The 13,666-nt window shown below is 42.7% G+C and overlaps 1 protein-coding gene across 8 annotated transcripts in view; it reads right to left on the minus strand.

Annotated features, from left to right (window-relative positions):
- Positions 1 to 4,753: 4,753 nt before the first annotated feature.
- The window catches only part of CHI3L2 (chitinase 3 like 2), a 69,503-nt gene continuing 60,590 nt past the window's right edge, over positions 4,754 to 13,666 (minus strand). For 7 of the 8 annotated variants that reach the window (XM_021001480.2, XM_078154960.1, XM_021001474.2 and 4 more), the window contains 6 exons: positions 13,475 to 13,599; positions 13,046 to 13,175; positions 10,326 to 10,514; positions 9,360 to 9,476; positions 8,260 to 8,401; positions 4,754 to 7,480 (listed from right to left, as the gene is read on the minus strand). In XM_021001480.2, coding sequence (XP_020857139.1) covers positions 7,476 to 7,480; positions 8,260 to 8,401; positions 9,360 to 9,476; positions 10,326 to 10,514; positions 13,046 to 13,175; positions 13,475 to 13,599 — 708 coding nt within the window. In that variant the 3' untranslated portion in view covers positions 4,754 to 7,475. The other variant, XM_078154958.1, reaches the window with a different exon arrangement.

A 13,666-nucleotide genomic window follows, 5' to 3' on the forward strand; every position in this document is an offset into this window, starting at 1 on the left:
GATTAGAAGGAAAGACGTGGAAACCCAGAAAGAAAGACTGAAAGGTGAGGGGTGGGGATAGTGGTTACTGTGGAAAGGAAGGCTCCCACTTATAGAAAGTTCATCCCTCTGCTCCCCTTCCAAATGTCAATGTCTGAGGACAGAGCTGTATCTGGTCCGTGCTGGTTACACCCCTGTGATCCACCCAGTATCCACTGAGCATTGCAGATCACTAATGCCCAGGTACCTAATTCAGCAAGACAGACGAAGTGGGATTTAGTTGCAAAGAGTATCTTTAATGATCATTCCTTCATGAAAGCTCATGACTAGTTGCAACATGAGCAGCTGGTACCAAAGACAAGGCCAGTCTGGCAAGCCTCCTCATAGGTCTCCCCTAAACTCCAAATAAGCGGTAAAGAGAAGAGGGCAAAGAGGAGCAGGGGCCTCACTACCTGCTGTGCTGGTCACCGCTGCCACTGTGTGTCTGGTCTAATCTCCTTGGAGAAGAGAGATGCAATGTAAATAGAAAGGAAGCACAATGACCAAATCTACAGTTCTCTGAAACAATTAGGAATCTTTCCTCCTTAGGGAAGGGGGCAGGACTGAGATCTTAATGACCCTCTAGTCCTGCCCTCACCTGAGCAAGCATCCCATGATTTCACAGTATTCCTGACAAGAGGTCATGTTTTCGCCCTTCTTTATATCTCCAGAACTTGGCTCAGTGCCTTGATCATAGTAAGAGCTTAATAAATGCTTGTCAACTGAATGACTGACCTCCAACAACAGGAACCCCCTATCTTCTGAGATAGCCCATATTCCGTTTTGGGATAGTTCTAATTGTGAAAAAAATGTTCTTTGCCTAAAGCCCAAATCTACCACTATTCTTAGTTCTGCCTTCTGAGGCCAAAGAGCACAAGTCTAATCCCTTTTCCAGGGGGTAACCCTTTGGAAAGTCAAGAGCTGTGATGATATCTTCTCACTAAATCTTCTTTTCTCCAGTCTTTGCTAGCTCCATTCCTGCCTCTCTGAGATGTTAGTGCCTTGGCTTTCTCAGCAAGCAGTGATTTCTACTCCTTGATCTGTCAATGGTTTTTTCCCCTTCCCCCTTTCCTTTCACTTTCTACTCCTTTTTCCCAAACCTAATCCACACAGTCTGCTCCTTTGGGCTCAGCAAGTGAATCTCTGTGAGTTCCCTTCTTCTAAGGGCCCAAATGGATCTCTTCCAAGTACCAAGTTAAGTACTCAGGATGCTTCCCTTTTAGCTCTGCTTATCCCTCTTTCACTCATGTAGGGAGAACTTTACGGATGAAAATATACCTCCATTTTTCTCTGCTATTCGTTCCATTTAGTAGACTATCTTAGTTTCATCAACCAGTGGGACTACATTGTTCCCATCATTCATTAATTGATTCAGTCAATCAATAGATTCATCAACAAGTGTGTTTTGAGTACCTAGTACCAAGTCTTGCACTTCAAGGAATCCAGAGTGAAAACAACACTGCCCTCAGGATGGTGCCAACTCAAAGATTTTCCTTTCCCAAGGAGCCGAAATAAGTGAACCATAGGCAAGGAAGTGGTAGTGACAACTTGGGGGATTGACGGTTGGGTGAATGGATAGATGGATGGGTAGATGGGAAAGAAAATTTTGAGAAGGCAGTTTCCTGGGAAGGAGAAAGAGTACCTATCCTTGGAGGCACTGGCCCATTCACCAGATATGAACTCACCAGTGAGTATCAGCAGTTTGCCCATTTTAATGCTGGGTTGTCACTACAAGGTCCTGGCCCAATTGGGCTCTTGACTCACTTTTGTAGAAAGTCATAGTGGCCCACCTCCTGCTCCCACTCACCTCCTTGAGGTGAAGTTCAGTGGTATGCATGGGGTGGTAATGGAGGTATAAGCTTCCACGTGGCTGCCCTTCATCTCCTCTGAATCTTATCTGTGTGTTCCATCTTGTATAATTAGCTCAAAGTATAGGAACACTAAAATGGAAACTTCTGAAGCTACTTTGGCTGTTGACTGAAGTTACCAACTGTTGTGGCAGGAATGCAGTCATATGCAAGAGGCCAGCTCAAGGGGCCAAAGTCATTGCATGAGAAGACAGGTAGCTGGGAGCTGGTGAAGGGTTGTGAAGAGGGGAGATAAGCTCCTCATTGGGTCTGCTCTCCCTAGCTCTTGGAGGACTGCCCTCTGGGTCTACCCTTTGGCATAACTGAAAAGTAAGAGAAATTAGGACTGCTCCTTCTCCTCTGGTGTGCCCCCATAGATGAAGCTGAAGAGGTAGATTGGTGCCAGATCATAGAAGGTATTTAAATGCCATACTAAGCAGTTTGGATTTTATTTGGAGCCAATGAAGAGTTTTGAGCAGAAGAGTGCTGTGATCAGATCTTTGCATAAATAAGATTACTCGGGCAGCAGTGTGAAGGATAGATGGGAAAGGTGAGGCTGGAGACACAGAGACCAGTTAAGGGATTATTACAATACTCTAAGGAAGAGGTGATGAGGTCTCAACTCCAGTGGGAACAGTGGGAATGGAAATGCCTGGGAGGAGGTAGATGGGTACTTTAGCAGTCAAGATTTCAGGCCAGCTAATATGACTACAACAGGAGGATATATTGGGTTAGAGATGGCCTCGTGATACCCTTCCAGTCTCACTATGTGGACAACCACCTACACTGCCTTTAAAAAACCCTGCATGCATTATGACTCCTCACCAGTCTATTCCTACCAAAGGCATAGCCTTCCTTAGACTTTCTCCATCTGGTTGGTAAAGGATTTATTGTGACTTTAAAGACCGTGGGACAAAACTAGGAACTCTAGAAGCACAGACACGACTTATTGGCCTTTCAGTAAGTCAACTGGCATTTATTGGACACCTACTACATGCCAGACTTTGCTAAGCTTACTGAAGTTACAAAGAAAGGAGAAGAAAATGCTTCAGTGGGAAGGCATCATTTCCCATTGGTTTGGTTCTGTAAAACTGGAGACTAGAAACAAAGGAGGGGAAAAAGAAATCACAAACATTACCTCCCTAAGCCTCGAGGCTTTGCCAAATAAGGGATCTGGGCTATATCACTTGCTACTGTGACTTTCACTGAAAACAGAGACAGAGAAATTCCTGGGTATACTTTGGCTTGGGCACTTGCCCACATCGCTCAAGGCAACTGGACCTGATGAGAAGAGCTTCAGGGGCTGGGGAGCTCAGAAAGTGAGAGGAGAGAGTTTGCAAATATTGTTGATGACCTGGGTCCCTGGCTTAGAAATAATGCTCTAGGATCTCCCCTGTCATGGAGACAGGTCAATGGACCCAATGACTTCTGGAGGTTCTTTCCATCTGGAAAGCCAAGGGCTCCTGCTGATACCTAAAGTTGCTCCAGCCCCAGGAAATATCCTTCCTAGCAAAAGTTGGTAAGTGCAATGACCATGCAATTGGATACACTCCCAACATTTCCTAAAGACCACTTTCTAGAAGGTTCCTGTCTTGATTCCCCAGTTGCTAGTGCCTTCCCATTTCCCCCGGGAGATGACATCATATTTACTTCTCATGTATTTCTTATTTCCTTATCTGTGTATAAATCATCCCTCCTCCAACATCAAATATAGTCAGTCAACAAGCATTTTTTAAGTACTTAGCATGTGCCAAGCACCATGGTAAGTGCTGAGAATACAAATACAAGCAAAAAGAAAGGCAGCCTCTGCCCTCAAGAAGCTTACATTCTAATGCGAAGGGAAATATATAAAAGGAAGCTGAAAAGAGTGTGGGGAGAGAAAGAACCCTGCGCCTGGGCATGACGAGGTCAACCTGGCAGGAAATGAAAAGAGGCTAGTGCCTGGGTGCCCTCCTTAAGTGGAGGTTCTGGGAGGAGCCCTCCCCCTTCCAGTATAAATTCCTTGAGGGGATGAACCATTTTGGTTTTTGTCTTTGTAACCCCAGTACCTAGAACAATGCCCTGGCATGTGTCAGGGAATGAATAGTTTTGGTGTTTGCTGAATCAGTGGCTATGGCCATTCCCTTCCGTACTGCCCAGGGGAATCACATTAGGCCCAAAGCACCCATAGCCCCAATACTTCCTTGTCCCACACCTGCAATTTCCATGGTTCCCTGATGCCAAGTGACTCTGGGTATCCTTAGATTTGGAGTTCCCAATTGTTTTGTTAGGAGAGAGCCTTTTCATTTCACTCATCAATCAATCAACATTTATTAAGTGCCTACTATGGGCCAGAACACAAATCTGAATGTTCTGAGTATACAAATATAAAGAATGGAACAAACTTTAGTCTCAAGGTAATTTCATGATAATGTGAGTAGACTGAAGAGTAATGGACCTTTAGGGATTTAGGTCGATGCTTAATAGGGCAGAGATTTCAGGCAGATCTAAGCTTCTGAAGGGCTTTTCTCTACAAAGGATGTCTAGATGCTGTATTACACAATTAACTGCTCTGACCGCTGCCTCCTGTAGGAAGCCTTTCCTCATCCCCATAATTGTTAGCACTCTCTCTTCAATTTATCTTGAATTAACTTATCTGTTTTCCTGCAGCATTCCCTAGTAGAACCAAGCTCCTTGAGGACAGGGACAATTTTTTCTTTCTATGTTTGTATTCCTACAGCTTAGCACCTTGCCTTGAACAATAGGCAACTACTAACTCTTTGTTAATTTTAATCGAACCCTGAGATCCACACTCAAGTGTCTACTCTGGCATTTACAACAGTGGCCAACTTTTGCTCTTCATGATACCATCAGCCTTGTTCCTGTCTGTGAATGACTGACTGAACTAATTGATGAATGAAAAAGCATTTATTATGCACCTCCTATGTTCCAAGAGCTGGGGGTAGAAAAAGGGAAAAAAGCTAGACATGATTACAGCAATGGAAATGGAAATAATCACACACAAACCAAAGGGAGTATTGGAAAGTTATTTAAAACAAAAAAGAACAGCTAAACCAATGAGATATGGGATGATACTCACCAACCCCCCAAACCCTTTGCAGAGCTGGAAGGTCTGCACGTATTTTCCAGACTTTTCCCAATGTATTGATCAGATGTCTTTCTCTTCTTTTTCTTCCTTTTTTTTGTTATTAAAAAATACTCTTTGGGGCAGCTAGGTGGCGTAGCAGATAGAGCACCAGTCCTGGAGTCGGGAGGACCTAAGCTCAAATCTGGCCTCTGACACATAATACCTATTAGCTGTGTGACCCTGGGCAAGTCACTTAACCCCATTGCCTAGCCAGAAAAAATTACTCTTTGTTATATGGCATGACTCTAGGAGAGGACAAGCAAGGGATACTAGGGAAACTTATAACAATCTTTAAAAAAAAAAAGGGCCAATAAAAACTTACTTAAAAATACAGAGAAAAGAAAGAAAAAAAAAAACAAGGCAGTCCCTGTTATCAGGAGCTCTCATTCTAATTGGGAGAGACAATATATAAAAGCAAGTCCTGCTTCAGGTGGATAGAAAGGCCTAGAAGTCTCAAGTGTGCAGCGGTAATGGAGGGGTAGGAATGGGGAAGAATGAGGGAGAGAGGCGAGGGGCTATTGAAGTATCTGAGATGGCGGTGCTGTGGGGAGTGCAGGACATGTACTCAGTGACTTCCCCACTTCTACTTCTCAATGTCATCACAGGTTGGAAGGTTGAAATTAGATGACCTCTGTATTCTTTCACCCTGAATCTTTTCTGCTGCCTGATTTTATATGTACAACATGACCCATTGGCCTCTGTTGCCCTAGTTTGACTGAAACATGGTGTTTCTTCCATTTGTCACTTCTATTCTTGGTTTCAGCTGCTGGTTATAACCACATCTTGCCTCATTATCCCTGTCTGGCTCCCATCTGCCAAAGCCCGTCCCCAGTTGGGAAATCAGATTCTACTAATCAGTTTCAAAGCCTCATCCAAACACCTCCCAAACCAGTTGCTGCTTCTATATCTCCCCTTTTTTTTTTTGGAGTTTGAAAGAATTCCCAGGAGGGAGAGAAGCCAATAGCAACCAGCTCAGAAATCTACCAAGTTTCAAGATCTCTTGGTTTGAGATCTCTGGCCCAGACCCGTTAACTAGAAATCAAAGTCCTTGAAGGCCATTGCAATGTACCTCATATTTCCAGAATCTTAAAGATCTTTGATGACTCAGAACCAATGGGTAACACCAAGGCTATTTTTATTCCTGGCCCCTAAATACCTGCTTGTCCTTAATTTCCCTTATCCAGGGCCCCTGACTCAGATGGAGTCTAACTTAAACTTATTGGGGATCAGCCAGAATAGGATCCCAGTCCCCTAAGCTGGTAGTAACTACATTCTGAGATTACTGTCCATCTACTTTCTATGTATTTTGTTACTTACATGTCATCATCTCCATTAGAATGTGAGCATTTTGAGGGCAGGGGTTGTTTTAGCTTTTCTTTGTATACCCAACCTGACATAATAAATAATAAAAGCTTGTTGACTGACTGATCAGTCTTGTGAATGTTTCATGTCAAGTAGCTCTTCCATTCTTTGCCCTATCACTGGTTATCACCACCACCACTGCCTCTAAGAATCAGGTTTGTCACCCTTTGGGAAGACCCCCTATTCCCATGAACAATGATTTTGGGGCCTCTTCAGGGTGGTGAGACTGGAAGAAAAGGTCAGGTCAGAATTCTAAGTCAAATACTGATTCTTTCCTTCTAGTTTCATTATCTGCTCCAGGATGTTTGCAAGGTAAATGCCTTGTGTGTGAGGAAAAAGTAAAAGAGAGAAAGAAAGAAGAGAATGAGAGAGAAAAGTGGTGATCATGGCAGTGAGCATTGAAGTCCTCTCCTTCTTAATCTCAGGGACTTCTCTGGAGCACTACTAATACCACTAGTTACTTGCCCCTGTTCTAAGCAGGGGCTGGTAGGGGCAGCTCTCTTGTTTCTACAACTGTCTGTTTTACTGCACCTCACAGTTGGCATCACCCATCTGGCCATCTATATTTATCTCTATTTACCGCAGATTTCTGAGTCCAGGGCCCAAGGAATAGACTCCAGTGATTTCTTGAGCTTCATTGAGCTGATCACTGGTCTCTATGTGGCCATTAGGAAGCAAATTATGTTGGTTTTTTCTTTCTCGAGTCCACCCCCAAGCCTTGGGCAGAAGAAAGCAAAAGACTTTCTGTAATCAGTGATGGATATGCCAGGAAAATGTCTCCTAGTCTTGCAGGATGATGTTTCAGAAAAGCAGAGGTGGAAGTAGGAGGTTGGGTGAGATAATGAGAAAAGTACAGTTTGGTCTCAAATTAGGAGGTGGGGTGACGAGCCCCAATAGGTTTGGGACTGTCTGAATGTGAAGACAGAATGCTATTGTAAGGGTAGAATGGCAGCACTCAGTTTGCTTAGGTAGAAGCATTTCTATTTTATTTGTTCAGCAGCTTGAGAATGAAGTGAGGCTGTCTAGTGGAGTGGGTAGGAAGGCAAGGATACCCACGGCTTTAGGGCATCCATCTGTGAGCACTGCCAAGATGGAGGAATGCCGGGTGTTCAGTTTCTAGTTTAAACTGTGAATAAAAAGAAAAGAGAACAGTCAAAACCAAGACCCTCTGCTCTTGAAACAAGGACACAAGCCTATTGGAATCTGGGGAATGGCTCATCAAGCCCTGCTATCAGAGGGCTCGGGTTTTGGTTTAGCTTAGTTTTTGTTTGTTTGTTAACCCTGAGAGAATCAGAGATCAGAACAGGGTCTAGAAGAACTTCCCTGGGACAGAAAGGAGAAGTAATAGAATGAGTATCTTTATAACAATGCAAATGTTGTTGTTGTTCAGTTGTTTTCAGTCATGTCCCATTCTTCATGACCCCATTTGCAATCTTCTTGGCAAAGGTACCGGAGGTGTTTGCCATTTCATTCTCCAGCTCATTTTACAGATGAAGAAACTGAGGCAAACAAGGTCAAGTGACTTGCCCAGGGCCATACAGCTAGGAAGTGTCTGAGACTAGATTTGAACTCATGAAGAGGAGTCTTCCCAACTCCAGGCTTGGCGCTGTATGTACTATTACGCCACCTAGAAGCCCAACAATGCAAACACCCAAATGTATCTGTATATCATCCCTCCAATCTTGTACTATAATAGAATGTCAGAACACAAAAGGACCTTTGAAGGCATCAAGTATAACTTCCTCATTTTAGACAAACAAACTTAGTTTGAGAGGAACAAATTTACACAGCTAGTATTCAACAAAGTTGGGATTTGAATTCAGGTCTTCTGACTCAAAGTCCAGAGCCTTTCCCACTTCACATAACTACCTCTAATGGGCGACTATTCCTTCCCTTTTCCAATACCTTTATTGGCAGAGTCCAGCGTCTTCTTGATTGCCTGGAGGAGTGGAAATGAACCCTTTTTGCAGAATTTACCAGTAAAGTCATCCAAGTCAATGGACCAAATCATGGCCCCTCCCAATCTTGCATTCTTCAAATACTGGACCTGAAGGAAATACACAGGGATGTGGCAGGGAGGCTGAACAGAGCACCTAGTGGTCCTCCTAGGTCTCTGGAAATGGCTCAAAATGGACTCTGGTCCAGATGATTTAGTAGCAAACATTTAGATTAGACAGAGAAAAGGACTTCCTGGTAGGAAGGAGAAACTGAGGGAGCCCACAGACCCTACATTCTTAGAAGACAGGGTAAATACCTTCATTTCTTTCCCTCACTTTCTCCCCTACACAACAATGCTCATGGAATAATTGAAGAGACACAGACACCAGGATTCCCAGGGGATCTCAAAGTACTTAGGACTCTGGGACCATGGACCATAGAAAGGGGACTGCTTCAATTACAGTGGCCTTAGAGATGGACAGATGGGTGATGCCAACCATGCTTTCTTCTCCTTCCTTCTTTCTTTGCTTTCTTCCTCCATTCCTTACATCTTTGCTTGCTTGTTTCCTTCTTCCTTGCTTTCTTCCTTCATTCCTTCCTTCCATCTCCCCCTCCTTCCTTCCTTTTTTCTTCTTTTTTCTTTCTTTGTTTCCTTTCTTTTTTGCTTCTTTCTCTTCTTCTTTGTTTCCTTCCTTCTTTTTTCTTTTCCTCTTTCCTGACTTCCTTCTTTCCTTTTTTTTCTTCCTTGTGTCTTTGCTCCTTTCCATCTTTGTTGACTTCCTTTCTGCTTCCCTTCCTTCTTTTTTTCCTTTCTTTCTTTCCCTCTTTCATTTCTACTTTCTTCCTCCCTTACTCTGCTCTTCTCTTTCTTATTTCCCTTCCCTCCCTTTCAATCTTCTATGCCTCAGGTCCTCAGAGGACTTTTTTAGCCTCATTATTGACCTTAGCCTAAAGAAACCACTGGAACTTCATCCTAGAGCCACCTGGAGGCTTCTATGCCTCCTTTCTTTGTGTCCTGAGTGTAGCCAGGGTTCTCTCATTGTCCCCAACACCTTGGTCACGCTTACCTTGGTTTTCACACTCTCCACATCATCAAAGCCAACCCACTGGTTGCCCTTGACGGCATAGGGGACCTGCTGTTCTGGGATTTTTTTGACTGTGGCACCTTCGAGGAACTGGCATACCTAAGAGAATGGGGAGGAGGTAGGAAGAGGGGTGGAGAAAGCAGTTAGCCCTGGAATCTTCTAAGCCAGAGATGCTTAGCCTGGTGTCCACAGATAATCACTGGATAGATTTCAGGGGGATCTGTGGATTTGTTTTGTTTAAATATTTTGATAATTGGTTTCCTTTGTAATCTGATGAATTTCATTTTGTGCATTTATATTCTTTTGAGAAGTAACCTCGAGGCTTCACCAGACTCCCAAAGGACCCATGACACAAAAAAGGCTAAAAGACTGTGCTCTGAAACATTGTCCTATACCTAAGCAAGGCCACCTGGCTATAGAATTCCCAACAAGGGGCCACCTGAAGTCGGCTAGTGAAGGAGATCCATCCAAGACCATTCATTCTATTTTTTTGGATGGGCTCTCACTGTTAAGTTTTCCCTTGTAGCCACTGAAATCTGAATCAACACCTTCTACCCATAGCTCCTAGTGCAACCCTTTGAGTCTGAACAGAATCAGTCATGTTCTGTCTTCCCAGCTGTACCACAAGGTCAGAGAAGGCAAGGATTGTCTTATTCATCCTTGTGGCAAGTACCATGACTTATACATAGTAGGTTCTCAATGTTTATTCAGTGATTGATTCGTTGACCTCCAGAGCCATCTCCACTTGTACATATTCTAGGAAAGATTGAAAGGTAGTAAGGGACTCCCTCCTCCCACTCCCATCCACAGACCAGCGTAGATTACCAATGGCCTGAGTCTTGGAGCTCACTAAGCAGATTGGCTTCCTGGGGATTTATTTCCTCTCTCTACTCTGAGCTTGACTGTAAAGTGGCACGAAGCCTAGAGCAGGTGAAAATTCTTGGGTACCTCATAATAGGCCAAGAAGCCTCCTTCTGCCGTGAATTGTCCAGGAGTTCCAGCACCATTGGCGGGGGCCCCCACACCTGAGTTAGATGCGGGTGTGGAGAGGGTGAAGGAGCGGCCATACAGAGGGATGCCCATGATGATCTTCTCCCCTGGCATGCCCTGTTTCTTCCAGTAGTTTGCAGCATATTCCTGCAGAGGGAAGGCAAACTGAGACTGAGCCAAACCCTAAGTGTGGAGAGAAATGGAGGGACCTAGTGTGTCTCTGCCTCCACCCCGACTCATTGAGATCCAACACATCTGTCCTTTTCTGGTCTAGATGCAGCTTCTTTATCACTGGGGCACAAAGACAGTTTTATTTGGGGAGGGCAAAGGGTGTGCTCTGATCCCTGGCAATAAGTCACTCATTGGCCTTCATATGTGATTCTCTGGCCCTAAAGAAACTAGGGTGTTATTTTTAAAATGAATGAATGGATGAATGGATGAATTTTTAAAAATTAAAAAAAATTAGGCAGGGAATTTAAGAAGAAATTAGAAAACCAGCCCTATAGGTCTTTGTCACCAAGGCTGCCAATTTCATCTCATCTTCTTTGTATTGACTGATTGTGACATTTGTCTTGGGGATAGGGATGGAATGGAACAAATTATTCTCTGGTCTCCAAAAAGAGTCACCCACTTTAACAGGTTAGCATAGAAGAGAGGCTAACTTGGAACTTTTTTTTCCTCTTTGGGCTACAGTGGAGGCCAGAAAGGAATTGTGAGATGGGACCCATTCTCCATTCTCCCAGTTCCTCACACACAGTGAGTGCTCATGAAATTTTTGTTGAATGAATTATGTGAACTGATGGGAAGTGGGAGGGTAGGTACCTGACGTGGGGGAGTCCCCTACAGTGGAAAACACTCTGAATCATAAGACTCGGGGCTGGGAAAGGCCCTTGGAGGTTACTTCATTCAGTGATGTTTTTCAAATGCAGATTTTAGATATAGAAATGAACCCACAGGGAGCCAAAGTGGCCTGCCCAGAGTCACACAGGGAGTAAAAACCAGAGTCAGAATCTGAACCCAGATCTCACAATTATAGATCCAATACTCCTTATACTGCACTAAACTGAGATCAGACAGGAACATAGTAGGAGCAGGGAAGACATAAATCAATTCTGGCATCATTTCTCAAGCTGACAATCCAAATGAAGAAAGATGTGAAGGCCTGGAAAATTTTTCAGAAAAAAAAAATATTTGCCTTCTGCCCCCAAAAAAATTCTCAGGAAAATAAAATTTTCATATTCTGAAAACAACAGGGTTAAGGTGGGATGAGGTTAAGGTTAAAAGGCATGGGGTTTTCCCCAGCCTTTACCACCTCTCCCAGGCCTTTATATGTCTATATGTCTACCTTGGATAAATCAATTTACTCACTGTCAAGTATAGATATCCCTCTTTTGCTTATGTTAAAGGGTTATCATTTTAATCACCTCAGATAAAAGATGCCCACTTCTTTTGTCAATGTGATGTAAAAGATGCGTACTTAGTAAGGGTTGGAATTAAAGATGGAATGAGGTTAGGAATGATTGTTACTTAGTACAGGTGGGTCAGGATGGGATGTTCAAATTGGGAAATGAAGAACGAGCCGGCACATACTCTGCCGTTTGGTGAAGATGATGGCTAGTTTTGTCATAGGCCCAATTGTGAAGAGGCAATTAGGTGACGCAGTGGATGGAGCACCAGGCCTGGAGTCAGGAAGACCTGAGTTCAAATTCTATCTAGCCTAGCTATGTGACCATCTGCCTCAGTTTCCTCCTTTGTAAAATGAGGATAATAATAGCACCTACATTCCAGGGTTGTTGTAAGGACTAAACAAGATAATATTTTTAAAGTGCCTAGAACATGATAAACATTTAATAAATTTTTCCTTCTTTCCTGAGATAAGGAGCTCATGACACTTGACTGGCCAGTATCCTCTGTCCCTCTCTAGCTGCAGTTTTATTGATTCTCCATTCAAAGCTTTATGTGTATGTATATATATATATATATATACATATATATATATATATACATATATATATATATGTATATATATATATATATGTATATATATATGTATGTATATGTATATATGTATATATATATAACATATAATTTTTTATATCAGATAGATATATAAATATATCATTTGTATATCAGATATAGATAATGCATATCTATATCTGATATACAAATGATATATTTATATATAATATTTCTCATTTGAAGAGGAAAACATAAGGAGGACTGTGAACTTTTATATATCATATATGAATGTTCAGTCGTATCTGACTTTTTGTGACCCCATTTAGGGCTTTCTTGGCAAAGATACTAGAGGGATTTGCCATTTCCTTCTCCAGCTCATTTGACAGATCAAGAAACCAAGGCAAACAGGGTTAAGTGACTTGTCTAAGGTCACACAGCTAATAAAAAGATGAGTCTTCCTGACTCCAGGCCCAGCATCCTATCCATTGTGCCACCTAGCTGTTCCATATATAAATGATATATTTATAAATCATATTTGTCACTTGAAGGGGAAATTAAGAGGAAACTGTGAATTTTCAAATATCATATGTAAATGATATATTTGTGAATCATATTTCTATACTAGCGCTCATAATGTATATTGTATAACGATTAATAAAGACTGTGCTTAAAAAAAAGTCCCTCTCCTTTGACCATCCTTTTCAGCTCTTTAGTCCTACCACATTATAGTAAGCACTGTTCCTCTGGTCCTGGCTCCCTTTGCTCAGAGGGCTGTTGTGGCCAGTAACGAGGGGATTGTCCCAGAATCCATGGAAGTCGAAGGACAGGAGGTTGATGAAATCCACATCACTATAGAATCCAGAGAGCAAAGGAAATTAAAAAAAATTTTCTGAGAATCCATAAGAAGCTATAAGGATCATGAATATTAAATTTAAGATACAGCGTGAGGGATTGGGGTTTGATACAAGGAAAAACTTTCTGAGAATGAAGAGTTTGGGGTCTGGACAGGTGATTAAAGAAGGTCTTCTAGAGAAATCTTTAAAAAGAGGAAGTATCCTCCTCTTTGTCACATCCCATGGATCATAGATCATTTGGCCAAACTGTATTAAAGGCAGAGGAGTAGCTCAGATGACTCCAGTTATCCTCACTTTGCCAGGTCTTTAATCTCATAGCTGTTATCAATTTTCTGCCTTCCTGCAGCCACTCCCGCAGACAAGAGAAGCTTCTCCTTCCTAGAATTTTTGGCCTCTTCCTGAAAGGCAACAGCTAACTCCTAAAGGACATAAGAAGAGAGATGCCTAAGTGTCAGAATTTGAGAACAAAACTCTAGCCTGGGCCTT

The sequence above is a fragment of the Phascolarctos cinereus genome, unplaced genomic scaffold (assembly GCF_003287225.1).
Source record: "Phascolarctos cinereus isolate Bilbo 61053 unplaced genomic scaffold, phaCin_HiC Scaffold_5;HRSCAF=322, whole genome shotgun sequence".
Classification (NCBI taxonomy): Eukaryota; Metazoa; Chordata; class Mammalia; order Diprotodontia; family Phascolarctidae; genus Phascolarctos; species Phascolarctos cinereus.